The following is a 15,622-nucleotide window of genomic DNA, read 5'->3' as shown; positions in this document are numbered from 1 at the left end:
CATCGGTCCGTATACCCATAGATGACAGATTTGTTCAAAGATGTTTTACAAGCTGATAATTTCCTTGATAAATGTATCACCATCCCTTACCACTGAGTCTCTGGGAACTCGGTGTGATAGCAGTAATAGCTTCTGGATGACTGGTTGTATTTTGTAATTTTATATTGCAAGAGTATATCTCACTGCTTCAGCTAACATGTTTGGGCCTACAGTTTTTCCATTAGGACTACAGCTAAGAATAGAAGTAAGTACTTTACACATGGTGTCAATCAGGGATATACCTACCGGTACTCATTTGTATCATTTACATCACCAGATTTCAATAGTTGAAAAGAACAAACTTTTATTTATTAAACTGTGAAAAGTCACTGATTTCAAATAATTTTTGAAAAGCGAGGCAAAAGTAAGTGTGATAAGACTCTTAGTACTTTTTAGATACACAGTCTTCACATGGATGTATTAATCCACAAAAGGATGTCTGTTCGTGAATCTTAACAAATGCAGTGAGTAGCAATGTAAGGCTTGAGGAAAGACTCAAAGAATAATGACAGTCTGGGAATCAAACTTCCTGTACAGTATTCCTCATCGTGTGATATTTTCTGAACAAAGAAGTCTTTGAACGTACAAACAGCAAATAAGCAGTATTTCCGCTTTGATAGATACATCTGACCCTGCACCTGAAAGTAGTAATTACTGTTTTCTTTCAGTTGCATGAGGCCATTTCTCTTACAAAGATAAGGAAAGAGTTTCCCAGGAGCAATGACCTCATGTCTAGCACTGTAAGGACATTTAACCTCAACAATGGTGTTGGAATCAATGACACCGTCTGGGGTTGCTGCTAGGAAAGGGAGTTCAGAGTCAACAAACATTCCACAACTGTGAACATGAACATTACAGGCTATCTCAAGTTTGGCAATAGCTTTGGGTTCCTGCTGTAACCCATGCCTCACAGAGTTACAAACAAGTTTTCTTCCAGAGACAATTTGTTCACATGATTTAGTTTTGTTTCTCCTTGTAGTACATTTGCAAATTGTCCCAAACTGAGATGTTGTCAACCTCCATCTCCTCTCCTCTCCTCATGCCAAAAGCTACACTTGGCCTGCTTTCTTGTCTTTGACTCTAAGTCTGCAGCCTGGTCATCTGTAATCTGTCAAAGATAGACAGAATAAAATATCACACAAAAACTTATCAATAAAATTCTTGAAACTCCTTTACAAATCAGAACAAAACATTTCAATCAGATAACATGGCTAAAACAGTTTAACCATATCGTATCTAGATCCAAGGGACCAGAAAAAATCCATTTGCATGTGATTCAACCTAACCATCAACTACTACACTGCAATGTCTGAAGATATTGTGGCTCCTGCAGTATAAAATCTGAAACAAATTTTACAATACACCTGTATATATTTGGAAAAAAATAATTTTTATTTGAAAATACTTTAAATTCAGTCGGGGTGGGGTGGGGGAAACCTATGAAGCTGACCTATGCATTGGATTACTATTAATAAAAATATTTTGTGCAACCAGACCCTTGGAACAGAAGTCAGATGTATTTGTCCAAAACTGGCGTCCAAAATTGTGGTTGTATGAAAAAAGTTAACATCACTTTTATGCATGAATCCTATTTAGTCCTATTGCTTTATAATGATAATATATCACCATGATAAGAATATCAAGTCATAAGCTACGTGTTGAAACAGGTCGTTTAGAAAGTGTAAACAGACAGTTAAGAGTGTGTAATTATTAAAAAGCACATGTCAATTAACCGTAATGAATCTGCCCAAATCTAGAAAATATTCCACCATTTGTGTACCATAATCAGATGTACATGTATAGTTCGGCCTCGAGCTACTTAATATTATGTGATATTAAGATGAGAGACTGATTGTCCAAATCTTTTTAATAAAACATATATGACTGTCTATTTATCTATTCAAGACATTATTTCATGTTGTGTCGAAAAGGCGTCAAATCTAGTTTTGCAAAACAAAATTGATCAACACTTACAAGTGTTGTTTTTTTCAAACTGGTTGAATATTTGCAGTAACATTTACACCACCAAATTGGAAATTTAATGTTCCCCATATCCTGGTAATTTTAAAGTCGGGGGTAGACCCAGCGCCACGCGAATGCAATTCACGCACAACGTTCACTTTTCAGATTTTATGAAAATGTGTGTCAAATAAAAACTCGGCATCTTGGGGTTTAACACATCCACTAAACTTATATGCTGCTGTTTGCTTTTCATTTCATTTTGGGGATTAGCTACAAAACATATCCACTTCAGCTATAATAACGGTGACGTTATTTTTGTAGGCATTATATCATTTGAAGAACCTCTCCGTCTGTTCACGCCGTGATATAGCGGCGTTGATCCCAACTCATTTAGTCTCTTCACCTACTTCCTTCGTCGGGCAGTAAATGGTAAAACCTCAGACTTCTGCAAATAATATTGCCCTAATAAATAGAGGTTAACACGCGGATTTGGGGGGTGGTAAATATCCTGTATCCTGTATAGTGTTTATTCCTAATACAGGACATTTACCGTCCCCATCCCCAAACACACAAGCGTGATAAATGTTCACTAATTTGGGGAAAAGATGAGTGAATAATTATTGGTTACCCAATGAAAAATGTAATAACCCAATTATAATAGAAACCCTGGAGTAAAAACTCAATTGGTCAAGAATTTATCTGGAGCTCTGCTCAATCAACGAAAATCCTCCTCCCGCGTACTGTTGTCAGTGTACACGCCATTTTGTAAAAGTCGGTCACCGGTACTGATGTCTTCAGGAAGTAAACATTGTTGTACATTTCTTTGAGGTGAAAACTTTTAACTCGGCATCCAGCATGTTCTTAGTTTTTGTCTTGTTTGCATTATCATCATCGCCTTGATAATCCACAGACAGAGCGGAAACCTTTTGGTGTAGGGTCACATTATTTATGAGTAGTAAGCAGTACATGGAACGACGTCACTTCAAGCTCCTCACAGCGATAGTCTGTTCGCAGAGCTCTCTATACTATCGCGATGTTACCGAGAGTGGTAACGAAGGTGTCACGCGCTGGGAAGGAGTTTGGACGTCACTTATGACTGGTGTAATGCGATCATGAGAATATACAAAATGCATCGATTTGATGCTAAAAAGGTGGGATTTTAGGGTGTTTAAAAAAGAGATTACTGCACTCGTGCCTGTCAGATACCATTGATCTTACAACTCGTTGTTACAATTTAAAGCGTATATAACTCGCTTTCGCTCGTTAGATACGTTTAGAAGCAACTCGTAAGATCAATCGTATCTGATAGATACTCGTGTAGTAATCTCAATCTCATTGAAATCAGATCTTAGTTCTCGTTGCCGCTAAACAAAGATCTGAGGACATCCCATTACGGGCCACGTAAGACCGACATTTCGCGAACACTGACCGACCAATGGAATTACTGACAAGAAGTCGACATTAGCCAATCAGAAGGCAGCTTTCTCGTGCTTTACGGCACTAATTTCAAATTGGCGATACATATTTTGACACATTCTCGCTTAAAAGTTTGAAACCTGAACAAAAAAACATCCTCCTCGAATGGCTAACATATGGTCTAGATTGTGTAAATTCAGGCGTTAAGCCCGTAACTATCGTTCGGAATATCCCGTTTTAAAATGTTCGAGGCTGCATGATTAGAAATCACATTCCGACTGTCACTTTCATGATCTGGTAAGCGACGCTCTGGTTGGTCGAATGAAAGGTCGTTCTAACGTGAACCGTAATGGGATGGGATGTCCTCAGATCTTTGTTTAGCGGTAGCGAGAACTAAGATCTGATTTTAATGACATTGGATTTTAATGAGATTGGTAGTAATCTCTAGATATCACTTGAACCGTATCTATTAAATCACGGATTGTCTATACGTCTTTGATTAAATGTATTATGAAAAGAAAAGCGACATATGCTTACCCTTTTACGTATTGGAGAACTGGGAATACATAACACAGAAAGGAGGGATGGCATCGATAAGACACCCCTGTTTTGTCCATTGTGCAGTTGAAAATGAAATTCATTTCATTCTTGTTTGCCCTATTCATGAATATATTCGCTCAAAATATTTCCCATATTTAGACTTTATTACTGGTAATAATCGTAAAGACATACTAGCTAGAATGCTAAACTCTTCTGATGTAAACTGTCTTGAGAACATAGCCAATTATGTTAAAGATGTTATCTGTCTTCTTTCTTCTTACCTGTAAATATTATTTTATGCAGCACATATGGGCCTGAGGCATTATTACCGAATAAACTGATTAATACACACCGCTAAATGTAATTTAAAACCGATTGGAACAATTAGCAATGTTCAACAAATCGTCCGCCCTCCTAAACTCTATCTGGAGGCCGTCCAACGTCCTTAATTGTGGTTCGTTCACATGGTTCACGTAAATCACGCAGTTGCCGTTTTGTCCTGTTACGCTTTGGCAATTTTCTACAATGGCCGTTTTTCACCAGCAGCGGGCTAGTGAATGTCTGTAGAGACCAGGACTGGGATACGATGTCAACATCCGGGGAAATATACGTGTTACGTGTTGTCGCACCCCATGACTGAGCATGATTGGACATTTATGCTGAAAATGGACCTCTGAGCTGAGTGACTCGTACTCGAGATAAGCCGAATTTTGTTCCCCTTCGACCTCGCTAGCACATGAACGTCACGTGATGTAAATATACGCCCAGTCGGCTGCCACGAACGCCTTGTCAGACAGAAAGGCCGCAATAAACTGATAATCTGGTAGTGGTATGGGGATACGATTATGAACGGCGAAAGATCATGATATATATTCAGCAAATTCAAAGACTGTATGTGTAGTCAATGCCAGCCATATTCACTCGAGTGCAGGTATATCTACCCACGTGCTTTTGTTTACAGTCAGTGGTGGAACAATATTTTCTAAAAGTTGTAGATCTACAGGTTACAAGTTCCTTTTGAACATATTTATGATAAAGACCCCTAAACAAATAACATGGGATGTATCAAGACTAGATCTAGATGTAATTGAACCGATCACTTCTTTGCAGTTACGGAAAGGGTCGAGGTTTACCGATTACACCCCAACCCCCAATCCCCTCATGATTCAATTCTGGCGCCAATTTAGAAATCGACTCATGTCCGTCTCGACGATGAAAGGGAGGGGGGCGTTGATCGTTTTTGAAGGGTGTGACAGATGTGGGAAAACCACCCAGTGTAACCTGCTGCTGGAGAAACTCACGGTAGACGGAACACCAGTCAAGCTAATGAAATTTCCAGGTAAGCACAGAAGTCCGTGTCTGACATTTTTTCAAGAAACTTTCAATATGTCCCCTCCATTCAACATTCAAAACAAAAATAGAATACCGGTAATGACAATTATTGCAAATTATAGACTGGATTTCAGTCTTGTGGCATATATCCCCGTGTAATGAGTTTTCGGATGCTTAAAGGGGCACTAATCTCTGGCTTCTTCTCAACAGTCTGACACTTCCCGCTGGGGCTCACAAGCTGGCGTGAGTCGATTTGCTCGCTAACGCAACTGAGCGTGACAACAGACAGGGGTATCGTCTGTAAGGACAGCGTAAATACACTTCGAGACAATATCTGTTTTACGCTTTGTTTGTTTGTTGTTTTACACCGCACTCAGCAATATTCCAGCTATATGATACGAAAGCCTATTAGGGCCAAATTCATTGATAACATTTTTTATTTAAAAGTTGTAATTACAAGTTGTAAAGGTGTTAATACAAGTTTAAAAAGTTGTAATTACAAGTTTAACCATTGAACTGCTTATAAATTCAGAATAAGGGGCAAATGAACATATCTTGGAGGGAGGACGTCTGTCCCAAATGGCATCAAGAAACATAAATAGAAAAGTGAAGTTGTATTATGATTTGGGGCTTGCACCAACAGAAATATTGTGCTTTCTGGTTTCATTTTGTCAGTTACAGACTTTTCAATGCCCAATTCATCTAAAAACATCCAAAATTGATTGTCCTTGTCCATACTTCTACGTCTGTCCTTCAGGCAATACAGAACTTCAAATGTTTCGATCATTCAGTGAAATTTCACATTTCTAACTCATAATTACACCTTTTCAAACCTGTAATTACACCTTTCAAAACTTGTTACTTCCTTTTCTAAACTTGTAATTACGCCTCTAAATCTAGTTATTACACCTTTAAAAACTTGTATTTTCATCTTTTAAACTTGAAATTACACCTTAAGAACATGTAACTACAACTTTTTATAAGTCGTAATTACACCTTTTTAACTTGTAACTACACCTTTATAACTTGTAAATACACCTTGGCAACTTGTAATTACAACTTTTAAATAAAAAATGTTATCAATGAATTTGGCCCTAATAGGCTTTCGTAATATGAAGGCGGTCTGTAAATAATCGAGACTGGACCAGACAATCCAGTGATTAATATCATGAGCATCGATCCATGCAATTGGGATTGATGACATGCATCAACCAAGTCAGCGAGCCTGACCACCTGATCCCATTAGTCGCCTTTTACGACAAGCATAGTCACCTTTTACGGCAAGCATGGGTTGCTGAAGACCTATTCTACCCCGGTATCTTCACGGGTCCTGTTTTACGCATTTTTGAACACTGATGTATGAAGATTTCGAAAAAGGGCGCATGTTTATTAATTTCTTCAGCCTAAACAAACAGACAAAAAGTACGGTGGAAGCTCATGAATGCTACTCCCAAGTTGTCATGTAACCCTACGCCTGTGTATTTGTCATTCATTTGAACCTCAGTTAATTAATTTATTACAGGTATAATTAGGGTAGCTCCACTCAGAATACCAGACAAAGGTTCCCATTTGGCATTTCTTGTGTCTGGGGTAATTATTTAATCTGAATCCCGGTATGTTATGTAATATGCACGTGGCAGCCCAGCAAGAGGAGTGATCAGCTGATTTGTAAATCAACTGAACATTCCTCGCCAACAAAGGATCAGCAGTAAATATGTTGATTGAATAATCACTGTTATTTTGCACAGTGGATTTGTCAAAAGAAAGTGTTTACATGTGTATACCCCAATATCTGGACGTGAAGTGCAAAGGTAAAAACAACATACATTGTTCAAAGGATTAGCTGATAAAACGTTGATTGATTGTTCATTGTTATCTAACTCTATATAAGAACCATGGACATTATGAAAATAGTTGTCTCGTGGGCTGTCTCAGCTGACCCTGGAGACTTGACACCTGTGTGAAACACTTCAAACAAACTCAGTGATCAGTTGAGAAACGAACACGGGTTATAACCAGAAAAGCTCCACTGTATTTATTTTGAATTATTTGATTGTTACAGAGACACATGACATCAAATAAGTTTATTTGTACAGCTGCAGACGTATGGGATATTGTTCCTTTGTGTGGATGTTCAAGGATTCATTCCTCAAACAAGGTAGCTGCCTACATTTATACATATACGAGGGGCGTTCAATAAGTTTTGCAACTTCAATATAAGACCAAGTCGCAGAATATCTTTTGCACTTATATTTTTCAATATAATCTCCATTCACCTCAATACACTTATTCCATTTGTCCTTCAAGCTTTTAATACCACTTTTATAGAAATCTACAGATTGGCCCTCTAACCACACCTCTGTGGCAGCCTTTATGTCCTCGTCATCCTGGAAGCGTCTTCCACGTAGGGCAGATTTCAATTGCTGGAACAGGAAATAGTCACTGGGGGCTAAGTCTTGGCTGTAGGGTGGGTGATTTAACTGTTTGAATCCACATTCACATATGGCGGCCTGTGCAATTCTCGACTTGTGAACCGAGGCGTTGTCATGCAAAAGTAGAATACCACGTGTTAACATCCCACGGCGTTTCTGGCGAATAGATTTTCGCAATTCTTTCATTACATTAGCATAATACTGTCCATTGATTGTAGTTTTTGGTGGCATGTAATCAGTAATATGCCTCTTGCATCCCAAAATATGATGGCCATTACCTTGCCAGCTGATGGTTGTGTGCAAAACTCTCTCGGAGGCAGAGAATTGGGGTGCTTCCGTTGTATGGATTCCAATTTACTTTCTGGGTCCCAGTGTTGGATCCATTTTTAATCACCTGTCTCTAGACAAGAAAGAAATCTGGCTTCATCAGCAGTATAGAGATCAAGGAAGTCTTGACAACTTTCAGTTCTCTGATGGCGATCTTGAGCTCTGAGGTTTCTAGGTACCCATCTTGCAGATATCCTGGACATACCAAGATGCTCATGAATAATGGTTCCAACAGTTCCAACTGATATTTGGGTCATCGTCTATGGATTCCCTACCCCTTTTATACTGGAGACCAACGGTAAACTGGAATAGTCAGGAGCATCCTTACCCATCACTTTACACATGCGATCATGGATTTCTTTTGCTATGCATCCCTCCTTGGATAAGAAACTTTATTACAGCGCGATGTGCATGTTTGAGAGAATCCATGATTGTGACCACCCTTAGGTGAATGAAACCATCACATCTAATTTATTGTTGTGTCTGGAACTTGTTATGACATGTGTCAACCTGATGATAATGACTAGTGTCACACCTGCCACAAGTTGACATTGTTTGTGTAAACACAAATGCCCAAGTTGCAAAACTTATTGAATGTACCTCGTAACTATGATATTTGCATTTGGTTTTCATTCATTTGCTGTCGCCATGAAAAGAATCATTCTTGTTCCTCTACGTTTTCGTTGAGAAGTTCTTTGATGCGAGACAGACGTTGTTTTCACAAGCCTTTTCGTTTATAGGAGTGTATATGTTACAATCAATGTCAAAATGTGATTTACTCAGGCAATTTATAAAATGTCTAAATATTTCAGTAATTATCAAATTGGCATGAATCATTTTCAGTCACTGCATGATGAAAGTAATGCAAAAAAAATTTAGAATTCGTTATCATTAACAGAAATGGACAGATTTTTCAGTAACTGAATGTTGAGGAGTTTAATAAATTGCTTAAGTGAAAATGTTACACATTTTGACTATAAGATATATACACATGATAAAATAAGCAATGCTCAGGTGAAATATTTTCTTAGTGTTGCAAGTCAAAATAGTGTAAACAAAAATTGCACAATACCAAGCAAGTGACTTATCAAAACTTCGTCACCAATACCTATGCAAAGATACCTACATTTTGTTATTATTTTCAAGACTTAACTGTATTTCAGTTTGTTGACCAATGTGACTATACACCCTTACACTATCAATAAAAGCGACAAATGCTCATACGAATGGTGCAGCACAGGCCGCAAACTAGTCTAGATTTCTGCTATATAATCCGGGTACTTACAGGGAAAAAACAATAACAAAGGCATCAATCAGTGCCCCTTTAAGAAACTTTAGTAGTTTGCTTGCTAATCACATGAACAGTTCAATAACTGAGATTTGGAATAGATGCCGATGGGGTTGGGGGGAGAACTAAGGGAGCTGGGTATGGTGGATGTTTGTTTGTTTATGTAATTTTGATTTGGTAGATTATAGTGTTTTTAGATGCGTTTTATTAGTTCCGTTTTGATTAAGAATATGCCTAAGGCCTTGAAGTTTTCTAGTTTATTTTGTGGGTTTAGTATTGCTTCTAGAGTGAGAGCCTTGTTTAGATTGAGGGTGGTTTGTAATGCGGTTCGATGTGTTAGCTAGTGTGTGCAGTGGATGAGTGCGTGTTCTGGGGTTTCTAGTTGTTTGCAGTGTGGGCAGTTACCTGTAGTAGGTTTTTTTATTTTTTTTAGGTGGTTATTTAGGTTGGTGTGTCCTGTTTGGAGTTTAGTGATTACTCTGTCGATTTCTTTTGATGGATGCAGAATTTTTGGTTTGGTTAGTGGTTTGCTGAGCACTTTTTTGATTTGGCTATTTGAGTTTAGATAAAGGTTATGCCATTTTTTGGTGACTTTTTGCTTATTTACGCTTTTAATTTCTGATTTTGAGATGGGTAAGTTTAAGCTTATTTCTGGGATTTTGAGGGATAGTTAAGCTGCCTTATCGGCATTTTCATTACCGTATATTCCTACGTGGGCGGGTATCCACAAGAAGGTTATTTGTTTGCCTGCCTTAGTTAGGTCGTTGGAGCTTTTAAGTATTTGATTTATTAATTTAGGTCGGTCTCAATCTCTCTGGACCAAGGCTTATATAGCCAAGGTCACCTGACATTTAGTAAGTAATAAATATAAATGTAAACAGTAAATCATCAGTGACATACTTGCACATCCTGTTCAAGATGGCAGACGGTCGATGTACACAAAAATGGGGATTAACAATTAGTATTAGCATCTTATAAATAACAGCAATTAAATGTTTCAAGGCATATAGCTGTCATGGATCCAGGGTAATGAGCCTTTGCAATTAAATGTTCTTCAGACAATGGATGTCGTAAATCAGTCGCCATGACAATACTAAGAACAACAAATAATTTAATAAACACATGAAATACTCAGTGTTATGTATCATTCTCTGATAATGATTTCATTTAAGATGTTTGGTGTGTGTGCAGAAAATGAGATTGTATGACAATGTTCTTGTTTATTTCGCTGCTGAGAGTGTTATATTGCAAGGAAAATTTCCCTTGGGATAATAAAGTCCATCTTATATTATGCTAAGGCGATTATATAGCCAATATGGGCATTGCTATGAAACTTAGTTATGTTCAATACACACTTCTTTTTGGCCTAGTCTGTGTAACAGGTAAGTAAGGCCTTAACTGAAACTGAAACTTAGTGTCTGAAACTCTGTATAAACCATGAATGAGTAGTTGCAGGTGTCAACTCTTTACCCTGTTCACCACAAGCACCATCACACATAAGTGCCCATCCAAAGTGTGATTAGTACCTGATTATTGCGCATGCACACAAATGTAAAATATCATTTGGGCCATTGTGGGTTCTGGTCAGTTGTTTTGTACAATGTACATGTATTTGTATGTATTATATAAGCAGACAATGACATTACAGCTGGTACTAAAAGGGAAAGTAAACTCAACAGAGCATCTTTGCAGATTTTCATACTCTACGGCATACTTCATCAGAAATGATTGACCAAAATTTAATTTGAAAAACATAAAAAATGTAATACAGCCGATAAAAAAATCTGCCATGGGGTGATTCACAGCAGTTATAAAGGCTTCCAGTCTATGACATTTTTGTTGTACGGTCTGCCTGGTTACGCCTTAGATATTTGATTACATTACAGCCTTTTACTGTCTGCCCATGCATTTGGTTACCGTGTTCACAAATTAATGTCAGTATATGCCGTATAAGTGAAAACATTGAAGATGACTTCAGTTGACTACTCAGGGAATTAATCCCAGACAGGCATTCATCATGTGGAATTGGATCAGTCCTCACTAAATTCTGTGACCATAAGTCAAATATGCCGTGGAAAATGTTCATATATTCTGCCACAAATTTTCATGAATTCTGCACAAATTCTCCATTCTTTTGAGCTATGTTTATCCTTGATTTATGAACTGATAAGTCACAATTATGAAACCGTAAGACGTGCTTCCGAAGTTGCAGGTTATTTGATTATTCTAAATTACACCATTAGTCTGGTAGTCTCGCTTATCTATACCACCCAACTAAAGTCTGGATTATAAAGTGAAACAGTACCATTTGAACAGTATAAATGTATTGGACCCCAATACAATTTGCAATATGTATCACAATACAGTTCCCTGCATTGTGATATATTGCAATACGAATGTGGCACTGGCAGCACAGTTCTTTTATGTCCGAATATATTCGATGTCGGGACGACACATGAGGACGCTGATGTGCTTAGCTTGGGGTCAGGTTTATTTTGTCTTATTCCGACCTTTCTGTCTTTGACTGGAGGATGGTTTCCCTGATGTTCAAAGATCTCAAAAACCACATCTTTAGTAATTGATTTGCCTCCGATGATTGTACTGATGACTCTCCTTTTCTTTGTTGACTTGTGATTCTTCACAAGAACATTCTGCTTGGTTAGATAGTTACTGATATTACCTTTATTCATTAATTTGAAGGAACACAAGTTGTGTCCAATATCACAGTGACACCTAAATGATGTACAAAAGTTGACAAGACAATCTGAGAATTTCCAATTTGTAGAGAATGAAGTCCAATCTGCGAGCATCAGTAGCTCTCATATTCTAAGGATTTTATCATGAAAGTAATCTGCAAATGACTGCACAATCTGTTGAGTGTATACCTTATCTGGTGGGGGTTTCTCACTTTTTACAATGCATAGGAGTCATAATTACTCTCCATGATCTTAGAGTTAATCAAATCCCATTTAGAAGAGTTTTATAACAATCGTGACCTAATTTCTGGATGACTGTAGAACTGACAGAATATTTAAAGGCATGTATTATGTCATCTTCCTTTCAGCTTGAGCTTTGTTGAAATATGAGTAAAAGAGCTAGGCAGCATAAGGCCTGGCACAAGCATGTGCAGCACCTTGTTATTTCAAACAGCCTCGTCTTCATATCTAGATGGAGGGTCGGCTAATAAAGATGATTCTCGGAAGGTCTGCTCGAAATCTTTCTGTGTCTATTTTATTGATATTTCTCTTATGATAACCTGATATATTATGTGACTATTCTTGTGACTATGACAATTGTGCGTTTCAAGAAGACTCAGCATTCTCAGATGTCACTTTTCATTTTTACATCAAAGTTGATGCTAATCGTGTATCTCTAATAATCACATTTCGTGTTCTGTTCACATGTATAATTTCCAGTGTTTTCTAGAGACTCTAAAACATTATATAAGATAACTGGTTCTTCTTTGTATGCTGGTGGACGATATAGTGCCACAATGTCTTTTGCCTTAGGTCACTTGGAATGGTATGGGATTTTTCCATAAAAGTATAGTTTTGTCGAAATTCAACCAAAGATTCTCCCTGCTGATAAATGTTTGTCCACCTCCGTGTGTCAATCTTGGCTGATGTGTTAACTTGTAGTGTGGGGGTGTCATGCTGGCTACTTTGGAGTCGTCACCATACACTTTTAACCACGTTTCCCTTAAAACCATGACGTCCATGTTACAGTTCATGTTGGTGTCACGTCCTCACGTTAGTTGCAGGCTGATTGGAATTCCAGTAACACAATGTCGAAGAGGATGGTAATCTGCGGGGCTCTATGTAGATGAATTTGTCAAACTTGATGGGGTGAACACTCTGATTGGTGGTTTGTATGGGAGCTCGAGGACCAATGAGAACACTGATATGTGTCTGTTTGCACCTGCTAGCCCGTCTAGCTCTTCTGACAAGTAACCTTTTCTTCCTGCTTTTCATGTGGGTTTATTGGGTTTATTTTCAACATTGATTGCAACTTGCGCATCCCAGAGTTGAGGCATGGAGAGTAAGATCCAACACGGGTAGTTGGTAAACCAATCACAAGGAATGGTGTCCGTGTGTTGGTGAAAGTGTTCAGGTACACTGGTGCTGGGCATCAGCTTGTGCTCACAACAATGTCAGCACGCAAATTGTCATCACCTTTTTTACAAAGAAAAGCATATTTTTAGCTCCTTCTGTGCAATAAACTGCAGATGTAGTGTGCCAATAGCCACCCGAAACAGGGAGACAAGTAGGAGCCAGTTGTGAGCCCTGCAGCCTGCTTGGCGCTTGCTAATACACACTTGATGGCAGAGGTACAAGAACCAGACTACAGTCAATTCCTATTTCTCTTGAGCTATGATCCCACAGGGTGGCAATCAGTCTCCCGAGCTATGATCCTACAGGGTGGCAATCAGTCTCCCGAGCTAAGATCACGCAAGGTGGCAATCAGTCTCCCGAGCTAAGATCACGCAAGGTGGCAATCAGTCTCCCGAGCTATGATCACGCAAGGTGGCAATCAGTCTCCCGAGCTGAGATCATGCAAGGTGGCAATCAGTCTCCCGAGCTAAGATCACGCAAGGTGGCAATCAGTCTCCCGAGCTAAGATCACACAAGGTGGCAATCAGTCTCCCGAGCTGAGATCATGCAAGGTGGCAATCAGTCTCCCGAGCTATGATCATGCAAGGTGGCAATCAGTCTCCCGAGCTAAGATCACACAAGGTGGCAATCAGTCTCCCGAGCTATGATCATGCAAGGTAGGAACCAGTCTCCCGAGCTATGATCATGCAAGGTGGCAACCAGTCTCCCGAGCTATGATCACGCAAGGTGGCAATCAGTCTCCCGAGCTATGATCAAGCAAGGTGGCAATCAGTCTCCTGAGCTGAGATCATGCAAGGTGGCAATCAGTCTCCCGAGCTATGATCAAGCAAGGTGGCAATCAGTCTCCTGAGCTGAGATCATGCAAGGTGGCAATCAGTCTCCCGAGCTATGATCACGCAAGGTGGCAATCAGTCTCCCGAGCTATGATCATGCAAGGTAGCAACCAGTCTCCCGAGTTATGATCATGCAAGGTAGCAACCAGTCTCCCGAGCTATGATCAAGCAAGGTGGCAATCAGTCTCCCGAGCTGAGATCATGCAAGGTGGCAATCAGTCTCCCGAGCTGAGATCATGCAAGGTGGCAATCAGTCTCCCGAGCTATGATCATGCAAGGTAGGAACCAGTCTCCCGAGCTATGATCATGCAAGGTGGCAACCAGTGTCCCGAGCTATGATCACGCAAGGTGGCAATCAGTCTCCCGAGCTATGATCACGCAAGGTGGCAATCAGTCTCCTGAGCTGAGATCATGCAAGGTGGCAATCAGTCTCCCGAGCTATGATCATGCAAGGTGGCAATCAGTCTCCCGAGCTATGATCATGCAAGGTAGCAACCAGTCTCCCGAGCTATGATCACGCAAGGTAGCAACCAGTCTCCCGAGCTATGATCAAGCAAGGTGGCAATCAGTCTCCCGAGCTATGATCAAGCAAGGTGGCAATCAGTCTCCTGAGCTGAGATCATGCAAGGTGGCAATCAGTCTCCCTAGCTATGATCAAGCAATGTGGCAATCAGTCTCCCTAGCTATGATCATGCAAGGTGGCAATCAGTGTCCCGAGCTATGATCACGCAAGGTGGCAATCAGTCTCCCGACCTTTGATCATGCAAGGTGGCATGCAACAGAGCAGGATAGTGCAGCCTTCCTGACAAATGTTCCATCAACATGCAGCCCAGACAGGGAATGGGACTTCTCCCAGGAAGCGCTGCCTTGTCAAACCCACCCAGAACTTTTCGGAGAATGTGAAGACACCTCAACACTGCAGCCTTCTGCATTATCCAGATTGTCAGAACCCGGGTACTCTCCCAATGCCAGTCAACAGATTGGGAGGTACCAAACCTAAGGCACTGAGAACTATAGGGAGTCGGACAACTTGGTACTTGGGATGCAAGCGTGACATTTCGAAAGTGAGGTCCACATATTTGCCATGTTTTTCCTCAATCCTGTCAATCACATTAGTGTCAAAAGGGACAGAAAATTCAATATTATTATTGGGTATTTGTTAACTGAATCATTGGTAGATTGTGAAAAAACATGTGTACAGCTGATTGCTGTTTCCGTCTTAGTTTATGAGAAAATACATGCGGTAATCTTAATCTCTGCATATAAGACAATGCCTTGTAGAACTGGAAATACAATTTAACGTTGAATCATCATGTCTGGTGATGTTTTATCTCCGTATTG

At 39.6% G+C, this 15,622-nt stretch overlaps 1 protein-coding gene across 1 annotated transcript in view; it reads left to right on the top strand.

Annotated features, from left to right (window-relative positions):
* The first annotated feature begins 4,551 nt into the window (after window positions 1-4,551).
* The window catches only part of LOC139448076 (thymidylate kinase-like), a 43,613-nt gene continuing 32,542 nt past the window's right edge, over window positions 4,552-15,622 (top strand). Inside the window, exon 1 of the mRNA XM_071229587.1 lies at window positions 4,552-5,296. Within this exon, the coding sequence (XP_071085688.1) occupies window positions 4,987-5,296 (310 nt within the window). The 5' untranslated portion in view covers window positions 4,552-4,986. The remainder of the gene's footprint in view (window positions 5,297-15,622) is intronic.

Source organism: Haliotis cracherodii, unplaced genomic scaffold (genome assembly GCF_022045235.1).
Source record: "Haliotis cracherodii isolate W230 unplaced genomic scaffold, xgHalCrac1.p SCAF_7, whole genome shotgun sequence".
In the NCBI taxonomy this organism is placed as follows: domain Eukaryota; kingdom Metazoa; phylum Mollusca; class Gastropoda; order Lepetellida; family Haliotidae; genus Haliotis; species Haliotis cracherodii.
The sequence above is the reverse complement of the archived record's forward strand: the minus strand, read 5'-3'. Positions and strand labels throughout refer to the sequence as shown.